Below are 14,008 nucleotides of genomic sequence, written 5' to 3'. Positions count from 1 at the left end.
ATGTGCAAGTGAAAATATCTGAGCAAGACTTGATGTCAAATTTTACGGAACATTTAAGTTTGCTAGGTTTAAAAAAACAAAATCCAATGGCCAAGAAATATTTAATGACAGTTTCTCAAGGAATACACAATACAACCTTCATGTGAAATTAGAGCAGAAGAAATAATGTAAAAATTTAAAATACCAGATAATTTGCATACATTTTGTATGCTAACCAAATTGGTCATTAAGATTTGCAATGCAGAGTTACTGCCCTTGTACATTTACTCTTTCTCTTGATCCCAGCGAAAAGATATTTTAACAAAGATGGCCCACTGCACAGACATGACAGAAGCCTGTTTGCTGCAGGCTGGTGACCAAGTCAAATACTGCTACAATAGAAAGGATGCAAATTAGGTCACAGAAGAATTGTTCTTCATTCAGACAAAAGGGAAAAAAAATACAAAAATGAAAATCAAGTTCTCAAGTACACCCTTAGAAATAAAAATTCACATGAAATGGACAAGATAGTAATAATTGTAATCTGAGCAATAAGCATTTGGATCCATTGCATGTGCAAAAATGAGAATTAAAAAAATCATATGTTAAAGTAACCATCAGATACGATCAATGAGATATTTGCATGGATTTTTGTCACCTGCCCCCCATAGAAGCTGGGACAGCAAGTAAATACATATCTCAAAAAAAGGATTTTTTTAAGACCATGCTGCTAAACTCTATGACTAGATCTTACATATCAACAAGAGAAGCAAGTCTTCGCAGTGGCCGGGTTTGTTTCATTCCCTGCATCACTGTTATGTCCTGGTCACATTCAGTGTAAAACTTTCTGATTAGCAAGCCAATACATACTCTTTTGGGGGCAGTATTCTTTGAAAATACGTTATAGTCTGAATATTTTTCAATACCAATCTCAGGATCTTACAAATGTCCCAATTAAAACAAAAATCTACTTTCCTTCAATTCTTTCCCCTAAACAGTCTCTGGTACCATCAACCATAAGAGGTTTTTTTCATACTGTCTTCAATATTTTTGTTTTTACTAGCTTTGTCCATTATTCTATAGCTCATTTATTTGTCAATTGCCTTTATCAATCCATCTTACTCTGCTCTTTAACAATATCTAAGTTATCACACTCAGCAGCTCTAAGGGGTGATTTAAAGTGTTGCATCTAGTTCCTGCCCTAATCAACATATTTTTTTCATTATGAAACGGTTTTTTTCTTTCCTCCCCAGCATCAGAAAGAGATCTGTATTACAGCTGCAAGCACAAAAGTGATTCTAACCAAACATCTAAGGTCAAATATATTTTGCTTCACTCACTATGCTTCAAATTTCTACTGATGAATTGCAAGCCTTTTACTAAAGCAAATTTTGTTGGTCAATTTTAAAAATCTGTATTATGTTCAAAATAAACCTCTATATGTCTATCTCACAAGTGTTTGTCACTAACAGTGTGTGGTCCATTTGTCTTATAGACAAGTTTGCTGTTCATGGCTGTATGTTAACATGAACAAATTTTTTATTTAAATTCCTTCCTACCATTTCCCAGGTAGGATCAGTGTTAAGACTAAGGCAGGCAGGCTGCCCTCTTTTTTGAACCTAGAAGGCTGTTAATTTTCCTCAGCACCTGCTATAGAAAGGCCTAGAGACACTCTGCCACATAATGTAGATCATGATCCTACCATCTGATGTTGAATGGAGTACTTTCATTGTACACATGCACTCAAAAAAACCCAAAACAAAACAAAATGCCCTTCACATAACACTCAAAAACTTTTTTCTGGTTTGAAAAGGTTTGAATCAACAAATAACTTTGGATTTTGGAGAAAAGAAGTGCCACAACCATCATTGCTCACAAACTCCCTGCAGCACAAAATATAAGCCAGTGGTGGTGGTTGATTATCCTGATGACTGGGCCCTGCTGAGGCCAGATCAGTGGCCATGGTGATGAGGGTCCTGTTTGCAAATGAGAACTGGCACGTGTGCGTGATGCATGACATAGTCGCTCACGCTACCCAGCAGTGTGCGGCGAATGGTGCCCATACCACGTGAGCCAATCACGATTAGGTTGGCCCTTTCATCATTAGCCACCTTGCAGATGACTTCCCCTGCACTGCCTCCTACACTCTTCACCTTGCCTCCAATCTGCAACAGTTATCAACTTATATGGTTATGTGTGTGCAAGAATGCATTGTTGGATACATGCAGGCATCACTGAATATGCAGCACCTTTAACCCATTAATGCTCTTGTTCCAAACAAAATAATTTTTTGTCTCTTCAAATTCTTGTTCATTGAATATCTGTAGGTCACACAAATTCAAAACTTTAAACCTCTGGCAGAAATGGGTTAAGTGCAGCTAAGAAAGGAGTAGGAAAAGAAATGGAAATCGAGAAATACAATAATGAAAAACAGATGTGAATGCAAGCCCATTTTTGATTTATCTTAAGTAAAACACATTGGCACACCTGTACCATCTTATTAAGCTTCAAAACTGTGCAACAGTACAAAAAGGTTCTGAATTGATAATAATTCATCCTCTATTTTGACCTTAGTGTCTCCATTTCAACCTTTAATGTCTCGCATTTGGCAATTTCTATTTGTCACGATTTAACTTTAAAAATAACTGAACTGACCCCATGACTTTTAAGTTTATTGCCAAGGGTCTCGAGGAATGTCTTGATGCGCTTCTCCTCATCCTGTAGAAGATCGGTCACCACACTTACGTCTGTCATCACCATTGCTGTATAAAATAATAATGTGCAAATTACAAGACAAGGAAAACCACCATCAATCTCCCTACACTGCATCTAGTAGGTATTTTACACAAGTCTGAACATGATGTGTCATACATTAAGGCATACTTTACAATGCATGGCAAACCAGTTGGCCAGGTAACTGCACAACCCTAATCTTACACACTAGCCTACAGGTACACTGCAACGAGTCACTTTAATTTAGATTTATTTAAGAGACACTTAACAAACATCCCCTTACATACATGTAATCTTTCAAGTGAATCAGCTGAACACTTTTTAATTAAAATGTCTACTTTATAATAACATACATTAAGTCACAATATCAAACTCTCTTTTCAAATTTACTTAAATATCAATTTGCTACATTTTAGCCATTCCGGACTAACGCTTTATCAGTACTCTGATATTTTTTCCAACAGTTTATGATTTCATTTAAATGCCTCAAGTGATTACTTATGTATACTGTACATAGTTCTACGCACTCTGATATTTCAGCTTTTGTGTTCACTTGTTCTTGGTCTAGATTCTGACTTCACTTTAGTCTCTAGACATTTGCCATTACATATTCGTCTCCTATAGCTTCATGCTGCTATTGCTTGCTTTATTTTCCCAGTGTATGCTTCCATTGGCTTATGTGGCTAGCTCAAGTAAAAAAATATTCCTTTGAGGTGACAATGCATTATAAGGTTATACTTTCAGTGGCACCTCCTCAGTTGTAATGTAATTAAAACTTTGATCTTAGAAACAATAACAAAAATATGGCATGAGTAATGGTTTAATAACAATGACACTATCAACACTGTCACTTGGTTAGACAATACTAAACTTAAAGTGTATTCGTGTTAATGGGTTAGCTGTATTTCTTTTTCTGTTTTACCAACTTTTTTATCAGTTTCTTATGAAAAATTTACAGCATCGTCCTGAAAAAAAAAAGATGATTTGAGATTGTTAAAAAAAGGATCCTATTCTGCCTTGTATTCTTCTTCCCATATTTACACATTTTTTGCACAAATTTACTCATCCATTTTTAACACATCAAGAGATTTTTCTCTGTACACAATGCACACCCAGCAAAATACAGGACCAGCATTATTTCTGATCTTTTGTTGAAAAAGTGAATGCTACAATCGGCATTCTCTCTGACCTGTACTTACTCTATGTGTCAGATGCTACCAGTCAATGTGTATGGGCAAATGCATGTTACTCACGTGACTGGATGACTGTATGATATTCAGGCACATGCAACAAGACAACATGGTCCCCAGTTTTGTACACTTGCTTCATGTAATCTGAAATGAATATACCATTTTGGCTATGTTGGTTCAATCCATCAATTAAAACAAAGTGAGCACAAGAATGATAATTAAATTTTGTTAAGTGTAAGCACCAGAGATAAATTAGCTCCCACCATCTTTGTTTCTACCATTCTAGATCATTTCTTTTTAAAAAAACAAGTGGTGGTTGCTGCTCATCAAGGAAAGGAAGTATGGTGTTGCTATAAGCTATTTATAGTGCAATTTGTATAGTATCAAGTATTATTACCAATCATAACAAGACAGGATATGCCTACAACCATATACATACATGCTGCAGATGCATTGTTCTTCGCATTATTAACTAGAGGCATGCGATAATTTACTTTTTTTATTGTAATGTATTACAGCAATACAAAGGGCCATAACAAGGTTCCCACAGAAGTGAGAAACAAAAAGGCAAGGAAACAACAACACATACACACACCCACACGCACACGCACACTGTCAGCAAATTGCCACCACTGAGACTCATTAGACAGAATGTTATTATGATGTCCACAACAAGTCCAAAGGAGAAGGGTCGATATATCTTTGAACCTGCCTTGTTATTGTCACTATGAACTGGTTTCGATTCTGGTTCAGGTACTAAGCACCCATTTGTTGGTATTTAAGCCCCTTTTTTTCTTAACACAGTAATTATTTAGTACATGATGTACACAAGTTCATACATATAAAACATTTTGGTAATGGATTAAATTTTGGCATGTTAAAGACAGACTATGTAAAATAGGACACTGAATTTCCACAAACTACGATAGCTTTTTTACAATTCTGTTTTTTCCCTCTTGCCTTCTCTCTCCAGGTAAAGGTTTCCCATTAGTTACATTCTTCTATAACACGCAATTACAAAAGTGTGAAAAAATTTCTGTAAGGTTTCTATTGTTGATTAAAAGTTGCCAATAACTGAATTCATTTTCTTGCACCATGGTATGTTATTATGGCTCATTATTTGGAGCGTGTCATGTTATTTTCTCAATAAAGCTGTGTACTCGTTGATATGAGGTCCATTCCATGCCAAGCATGTTTCATTATTGTTATTGTTCTTTGACAAACAGGGGTTTGTGGAAACTTCCCATCCACCTAGAGTACTTCCAGAAAGCCACCCACTGTTTTTCCTTCCCCACCCAGCAGTCTGACCTGCAGCTCATTACTCCAGAAAGTACTAAAAAACTAAGAAAATAGTATTGCCAGGCAGCACAATGCCTTATTAACAGCTCTGGAGCCCTTGTGTGTTTTACGATTGTCTCTATTTAGGAAACAGCCAAATCATGAGATCTTCCACAATAAAGCCATGTATTATGTGTGCCTTTTGATGGCACCGTGTGGTGGACATCATCACCTCTTTGATCATGCTATGGGGATAAATGAACCCGATCGAGGGCTATCCACCTGGGATCTGCACTGCCCTCAGTCCAGCCTTTCTTTATCTCTCGGCTGCAAATACTATATATAAGGCGATTGATAAGAACAATGTTCTCACAGTATTCTTGATAAAGTGCGACCCCCACCCAACACCCTGAGATTGCTGCGTCTCCTACTATCTCTCCCTGGCCATTTAAACAAGGTACTTTTCTGCCTGATGGCAGATGGAGATAAACGTCGCACCCCTACCATAAAGCATGCAGTTATAAAGTTTTTAATGCACTCTTACAACAGAGCATCGCTCGACTTCATGTTTCCCTCCATTACCCCTCTACCCTCATTGCAACCGAGTCTAGGTTATCGCTGCCAGAAGAGGACGCCGCTCGCGTCAACACACGACTGATGATTTCTTCTGCTGCTCGTCTTGGGTTTGAACAATACATTATCTCTCGCCCCCTGACCTTACCGCTGACCCAAAATGAGGTCGTTCATGTCCCATCGATCCCAACCGCAGACGTGTTTATATAATGTTTGCGTATGCGTAGTGGAGAAACAAGGTGGGCGATGGTGTCGACTATTGATAAGATAGGTTTGCCTTCAATAACTGCCAGCGCTGCTCGGGTTGTAGGTTGAGCAGCTGTTGGTGTCGGCCAGGGACAGCAGGACGGTCAAACAGCCGACAGCACACCCTCGGTCCATGAGGCGAGCAACAGAATCGTCGGCCCAGGATAATCTGAAAGTTTTTATCGCGCTTTCCACACGCATGAAAGAGAACCAAACGTTTTGGAAACGCAGACTGATGTTATTTTAGGTGTGGAAACAATTTACAGCCTTGACGCAGATTCTCGACCGATAGGGTCGTGACCTCAGCCAAGGGCCAAGGTCGCATGGTGGCGCAGTTGCCACGGTGTATGCGATACTGTTTACGTCTCAACTGCCTCGACGCACAACCATGAGTTTTATCACTGATAAAAGGTATCAGCTCGATGTTTATCGCTGTCGACGACCTTGAATTAAGGAAGAACACTATTGACCAAACACTCTCTAACCATAGACAACCAAAAGTCAATACGTGCCTTGCACGTACCTACAACGTGATTAAACGCTTGTCACTCTGCGTGTCCAGAATAAAGAACACATCAGGAATGACGCAAAGAATACAAAATCTTGTTTGTCTTTCGCCATGGGGAGAGGAGGGGGATCAGATGCATATATATTTTACAGGCGGCCTGAACTGTGTCAATGAGATAGATATATGCCTCCTTCAACCTGTAGCTGCCAAACACTGACTGAAGAGCCCCTCTCCTCCACACACACACCTTCCTCCCACATTGTTCTCTACAGGCGTGCTATAAGAGGTGATGTAGGAGGAAAGTTCACACATTTGTTGATCAGCTTGGGATTTTCGCATTAGTTTCAACGATGTACAACTGAGATGCAACAGTTCGATTTATTCCGAGTATCTCACAAAACCTCCCCAATTCTACTCGAACCCTATAATTATATTCTTCAACTTACATATTGCACAGACTCTTACGTTTGCTGAATATAAGGCACTTTTATGAATACATGAAAATTAGAGTCGAATTTCAAGGAATATAAATATACATTAATATTCATACTAATTCGGTAATAAGAAAATTGGCAAAATAAGCTAAACCTGTCCACCCTAATTACTACCACTTTACTTTATTGGTACCGCACTGTATACGTGGCAACGTGAATGATGACCCAGCCATACTGCAGTTAGCAGAATGATGCACGGAGGAGGACTAGCTGTTATCGTCAGGTGCTAACCGAGAGGTTGGCATTCAATGGCACGTTCACTCCCACCGCAGCATGCGGGTCTGGCAGCCAACAAGAAAAATAGTAGAAACCATTTTGCTTAGAATATAACTGACCCTAACATCATGTTTCGTATCTAAACCTTCAGGTCGGGAGTGGGGAAAGGAATTGCAGAGAGCCGAAAATTAAAAATAAATTTACGCAATAAAAAAAGTCTGTGTGAAAATAATGTTTGACCAACGGGTAAGTCAACTCATTTTTTAAAACTCGAAACAGGACAGAAAAAGCTGCTAAAAATAAAGCAAAAGAATATAAAGTGTATTTTGTGCTATGAGATGTATACATATATAGATCCTGAGATAAGCTAACCCAAATTTGTTATGGCAGGTGTGGAGTAATCTTCCCTGTTTATGTGTTGGCCTCTACAGCCCTGTGCCATCCTTATACCATCGCTTCAAAGGTGGAATATGTACTGTGCCCCCACACCCCACTCCAACTGAAACTTGTGCTAGGATATACTGATCCCTTCAGCAAAGCCCTTGACAACAACAGCTTTCCAAACAGCGCCAGTGCTTGTGGGATGCAGGGCCAGCAAACAGAATTGTGGGGTCTTTCCACACCAGCATAACATCGCGCAGTACTAAATGACATATAGTGTTGCAATATTGTGTGTAGTGGAACGGCTTCCGAATAATTTTAAAAATCGGACAAAAAATGGGTATATATGTAATTATACTGAATGTACCGTGATAAACATTTTATATACAGCTTTCTGATATGAGGGAAATCTAATGGGGAAAGAACTGGCTTTAAAAGCAATATGCAAACGGTTTTAATTTTACTCCGCAGGAAGTTGAGTTCTTGGAATTTCAAAGATTGCGAAAACTGCAGATTATCTCCATCTCCCGAGGTAGCATCCCACCAGGAGCTTTGAGAGAGGACTTGAGCAGTGGCCCATAGGGCCGGCGGCGTTGATGTATAAAAATATTAGTAGACTGCTTGCCACTAGCAGCCAGCTAAGCGATTAATTGTGCACCCGCCCCTTGCCTGCTAGACTTTATACTACACTTCAGATTCACTCCCAGGACAGTAAACTCTTCCACAGGTGAATCAGCCACTCAAAACACAGTATATGACAGCTTTCCCTGATACGAGGCAGAATTTATGGCCTATGGTAAACAGAAAACATTTCTATGTTTAGCTGCTAAACAATCACGTTAACTCTCCAGTAAAAATTTCACAACATTAGGACCATTTTAGAATTTTGTTGAACTTGAACATTTTAAGGACAGTAAGGCTTAAATTATGCACATTCTAACAATATCACTCATGCACTATCTTTGCTAATCCTCCATCAACAATTGTGCTTATTTAATATACAACATACCTACTGCTTATGACAGTGGGCTTGCTAGCTGTCAGTGCGAAGATAGAAAATGACCTATAGTACTGTAAAGCACATTTGTTTAGGAAATGACAATAGCATAGCCTAAAGAAATACAAAACCAGTTAATAATATTCAAAATATTCTGGCTCTTTAAAAATAACGGAATTGTGCTTGCAAGAAAACTTCCAACAGTCATTCTATTCAACAACAAAATCTGCATCTGTTAGCTAACTTGCGCATATTTGACTGTCACAATCAAAAATCAGCTACAAATACACAATCCCACAAAAAAGCTGGAAATCTTTCATGCTTTATTTAAAATAAACAAAATATACTTAGAAATCTTTATGAAAGTTATTAACAAGAAAGATATACATGCTTATTTAGAGTTGTTACATTTTTCATCAAAGTAATTTTCTTCTCTGTCATTTTAGCAGAGCTGAAATAGGTATGCAAATATCTAACATGTTTACTGCTTCTCTCTACCCCCTGCCCATCTTTTTTCCTCAATGTGTTGACAGGATGCTCAAGAATAATTTATCTTGCAAAGCACCTACACAATCTCAAAGCAAAGAACAATGTATGGTGAGCATCACATCTGTTGCCACACGGTGTGCCTTGGTTTCTGCACCATCTGGTGTTATTATCTGATGTGTAACCAATGCAAGGCTAAAATATGCAAATGCAGCAAGTAATTTCAAAGTACGTTCCCTGACCATGCATGAGAATAAGTGCAAACCTTCTGGTCTAGTAAAGCAACAATCACTAAAGTGTTAGAGTTCTTTAAAATAATACAGGATTAGGGAAAAACCCTAATTCAACATAAACATAAAACCAGGACACACACAGCATGACAAAATTCCTCGTCGCTGCTGATAAAAATAAGACACAGGTAAAGACTTTCAGTATATAAACAAGACATAGTACTGCAGGAGGAGATTTGTATCTCAGTGGTGATTTGACAATCATACCTAATTTCCAGAAGCAAAACCATGCCAGTGGGGAGATTACGGGATCTCCAATTTGTCCAAAAAATGATGATGATGATGGAATTTATAAAGTACATTTCCCTACTTAACAGAATGTTCAACATGCTTTACAAATGAAAAACAAAGAACGGTAATTACAAAATTCAGATAACACACACTGACAGAAACATGTCAGCAAACAAACAGACAGAGACACATCAACAGGTATAAGCACAAAGGAACAGAAACCTGCATATGAAGCATGCCAGGGCAGTAGAAAAAAAGGACTAGCGGATGGTATGAATGGAAAAATAGGAGCCTGAAGAAGCCCACAAACTCAAGACTCCAACTGGTTACACAGGTTCTAATGGTAACAGAGACTTGAAACTGCAGAGCACAAGACAACAGAGTCCAGACAACACCACAAACTTGTGTACATATATTATACAAAGTCGTGAGCATAGTGACTAGTGGTCTTATTCTTATTTCATCATCTTAAAGTGATGTACAGTATTAGCACCTTAAAACAAACAGCTTGCCATGCATAACATTAAAGTTTAGTTCTGCATGGGGATGAATACTCAACTAAAAACTAAGAAGTAGGCCGAAGCAGTATCACCACTGACCAAGTGTTGGGTTAAAAAAGACATAGGGATATGTGCTTACAAATTATTATTATTGTTATTATTGTTAAAAATTAGGTGCCTGTTAGCCAGCCATACTTTTAAGTATCTTCAGAATTATTCAGAACACGAAAATATTACTCTTTTAAAATACACTGGTCACAAATGGGTTGTAAAGTATTTACTGTTCTCAAAACTATGATAAGAGTGCGGGATTACATCCAAATTACAGCATAATATTGCAACAATCAGACATCAAAAGCTGATGGTCTTGTGGTTTTAATGTGCGTCAGTTTATCCAATCATTAGACTAAGTGTTGTGCCTTGTCTGCATTGAATGGAAAGCAACCCTCAATGGGGCACTGAGCCACCCAGGTCTGCTAGTGGACTTTCAGGCAAAACTGCAGGCATGCCACAGTGACAGTCTTCTGTTTCTGAAGAAAGACTAAAATAGAGGCTGAGCTAAGGTCACTCTTAAGGTGAAGCTTCCCAACCTGCGTATTCCTCATGCTGGGTATGTGTGACAAATAATGTTACCTGTCGCACTTGAGCATGCTTACTGCCTAAATACACTGAAAAGATAGGGTTTGAACAGATAATAATCCAAAGCTGATAATATATTATCTGTGGTTTAGCATCTAAGATTTCTTGATCATTTTCCTATGTGATACATTTTTTTCTCCACCCCCATCCACATCTTCTGTCATGTTCCTGTGTCTCTGCCAAACTGAAAAGGATCAGTGTTGTGACCACTGCGGATAACCCAAATCAAAAAGTCCATTCAAGTTCTATGCCAGCGAAGGGTCACTGCCCTAAAGGGTATCATACCTATGATTGCCAAGTTCCTGCCCATCTGCATCATGTTGCCCATTCACAAGGGAGACTACTTAGATTGCTGTTTATAAAAATGCATTACCACCTTTGACCATTTCACTCCAAATGACAGCATTTGTACAATAAGACTACTCAAATACACGAACACACACAAAAAATTGCTGTACGGTATGCTTAACAGAACATATCAACCTGATTCTATAATGTGATCACCTACTGTCTTAATAATAAATAATTGGATATGTAGAGTGAAATTCCCTGTACGGAGGTGAGCTTGAATCACCTGACACACACACACAAAAACAAACTGCAAACAAATCAAAAGTTGACTATACAACAAAGGAACACAAGTACAAAATAAGCAAAAAACAGTTTTAATGTATAAAGTTTAACATAATTATTGCAAATAATGGAATATTTTGATTTATTTCTATATTCTTGTTAGGGTTTATATGGTGGTAATTTGTATACTTGCGGCACTAAATTGCAACAATGCAGTTAGCTTCTTCAAAAGACTTCTGACAACAATGAAATTCTGATGTGGAATCATATTAAAATAAAAAAAAAAATACACATATATGCACATATAATACAACTCCAGTGAGGATAGTGACCTCAGTTTTGTAGCGATAATACGCGCCCGAGGGAGTCATCCACCTCCCAGCATTCAAGAGACAATTCAAAGAGCAGAAATGAAAGATGAGACCAGGGGGCCTCAATACACCTATGAATGCCCGCCACACACAGACACAATGAAACGGTTTTACTGAGGACGAAAAAGGATTTGTTTCATTACTCTCTATTACTTCCTGGCACTATAAAGCATGTAAATAACCCACGCCCCCTTTGGCTATTCAACTTTAATTGATACTCCTTCTGCCTAAACAACGGGATTTGTTAAAACTATAAATATGCACACTAACTGAAACATAATTTGTACACTAAGCAATAATAATATTTACGTAGAACACATAAATCTTCATACAGTTAAACGAACGTTTTGTGAATTTCTGTTGTCTCTGTGGTGTGTACATGTTAGAAATTATATATAGGTTTTTGCGTGTTTAATAATCTCAAACAACGAACATGAACCGATGCAGAAACATATTAATCTAACCAGAAAAGTGTTTGAAACGAGACGAAAGACACGGCATCAGATACACGATCGAGTGCCTGCCACACAAACATCTGCAAAACGCTAATTTCTGTTTGTGACGAGGCCCAAAACTTGAGAAAGAAAAGAGTCGACAGAGGGAATTAACTGTACTTACAATCGAAGGCGAAATTTGCATAGTCGCTTTCGTCCATTGCGATAACAACGTTTCTTTGCTCTTCAGCCATGACGGCAAAGTTCCTGCAAGCTCGCGAGTAAAAAAGCTGGATGCTGACGGTTGTTGCTCACAAACGCACGGCGTCCCGTTAAGTGTGCCAAGCTGGAGTCGGAGAAGCATGTGACACGATTTTTGGTGTCGACTGAAATAGTTCCCTCGCACAAAAACTCTCCCAGGACGTCGACAGTAACGCTGGGGCGAGATAACTGCAGGGCCACCGAGAGCCAGCACGGGCCTCGAGGCCGACGGCCCCTTGTAAGAAAAAGAAAAGGATAAAAAGAGGGGGAAAAAAATGCCACTGACCAAGGCCGGGCCCGGGTGCAGCATGTCAGCCTCCCCTCTGCCCCCACCCCCCACTTCTTAATTGTGCGCATACATTTGTAAGTCCATGCAGAGCGTATAATATATTGATATATGATATATCACATTATGAACATTCTTCTTCCTGACCCTAGTTGCCCCCAGTGGATCATAGGGCCGCAACTACACCCCGCCATCGGACCCTGTTCAGGGCTTCCCTTTCCAGTTGGGTCCATGTCACGCCGGCTGCCTCCGCCTCTCTGTGGACCGATCTCTTCCACGTCGATCTAGGTCTCCCAACCCTTCGCCTCCCCTGTGGGTTCCAGCCTAGAGCTTGTCTCGTTTAATTGTCGGCCGGCTTTCGCAAGGTGTGACCGATCCAGCCCCCCTTCCACTTCTTGATGTCTTGTCTGGCAGGTTTTTGGTTGGTTCTATCCCACAGGTCTGTATTGGAGATCTTATCGGGCCATCTGGTGTTGAGGATGTGGCGCACACATCTGTTGACGAATATGTCTGAATCTTGTTGGTGATGGTGTTTGTCACACGCCATGTCTCAGATCCATATAGAAGGACACTCTGTGAACATTCCCCATATGTAGTTGGAGCAGGGCTTATTTCTTGCTTGTTGTTGACCAGCATTACCTCCGTCTTCTTCATGCTGATGGTCAGGCCAGTCATCGCTGCTTCTTCTGCGAGCAGAGTGAGCTTTGTCTGTGCATGTTGTTGCTCGTGGGAGAACATGCTGATGTCATCCGCAAAGTCTAGATCCTCAAGTTGCCTGAACGCCAGTAGTGCTGTTAGAGGTTGTTCTTCTCATGATCCAGTCTATGACGATCGGGAAGATTGTCGGCGAGAGCATACAACCTTGCATCACTCCAGAAACTGCGAAGGGGTCAGTCAGTTTTCCGTTGTGGATCACCTGGCATGTCGAGTCCTAATACAGCTGCTGGATGATGGCAATGAACTTAGGTGGAAATCCGTAGTGCTGCACCAGCTTCCAGGTGCATGGTTTCTCTGTCTATGGAGTCAAAAGCCTTCTCAAAATCCACAAAGGTTATGTATATTATGAACTTTAGAACAAATATAATTTCGTGTGTGTGTGTGTGTGTGTTATATAATTATATCCACCACATCAAATAGAAGTACGTTATGTCGATGAATAAAAGAAGTCCAGTTTTGAATATTTTGAAAAAAGTTGATTAAATGTCAACATGGGAGAATATGGCGGTTTTTCTGACAAGATGTTTTGTAGCAACAAATTTTCAGGCGTCGTTCAACTCTATAGTTTGTATAATTTTTATAGTTGAGTGTGGTTGGGCAAATAAATTTACAAACTGGAAAGATC

General features: G+C 39.3%; 1 protein-coding gene across 1 annotated transcript; it reads right to left on the bottom strand.

Moving 5' to 3' along the window:
* Window positions 1–87: 87 nt before the first annotated feature.
* On the bottom strand, window positions 88–12,486 carry LOC112572270 (universal stress protein A-like protein). Its single transcript, XM_025251856.1, has 4 exons — window positions 12,304–12,486; window positions 3,966–4,046; window positions 2,635–2,741; window positions 88–2,144 (listed from the first exon to the last, which is right to left on the bottom strand). Exons 1-4 carry the CDS (start codon window positions 12,371–12,373, stop codon window positions 1,932–1,934), a joined length of 471 nt encoding a protein of 156 aa, XP_025107641.1. The 5' UTR covers window positions 12,374–12,486; the 3' UTR covers window positions 88–1,931.
* Between the last annotated feature and the right edge of the window lie 1,522 nt (window positions 12,487–14,008).

Source organism: Pomacea canaliculata, linkage group LG9, assembly GCF_003073045.1.
Source record: "Pomacea canaliculata isolate SZHN2017 linkage group LG9, ASM307304v1, whole genome shotgun sequence".
NCBI classification, from domain to species: Eukaryota; Metazoa; Mollusca; class Gastropoda; order Architaenioglossa; family Ampullariidae; genus Pomacea; species Pomacea canaliculata.
This window is presented reverse-complemented; position numbering and strand designations above follow the sequence as displayed.

Bases quoted from the DNA above. Each gene is read 5' to 3' on its own strand.
- LOC112572270 (XM_025251856.1), bottom strand. From the start codon at position 12,373: ATGGCTGAAGAGCAAAGAAACGTTGTTATCGCAATGGACGAAAGCGAC. The intron at 4,047-12,303 runs GTAAGTACAGTT...TATTCATTTCAG, and splicing joins TGCAAATTTCGCCTTCGATT to ATTACATGAAGCAAGTGTAC. The intron at 2,145-2,634 runs GTCAGTTCAGTT...TAACTGTTGCAG, and splicing joins ATAAACTTAAAAGTCATGGG to ATTGGAGGCAAGGTGAAGAG.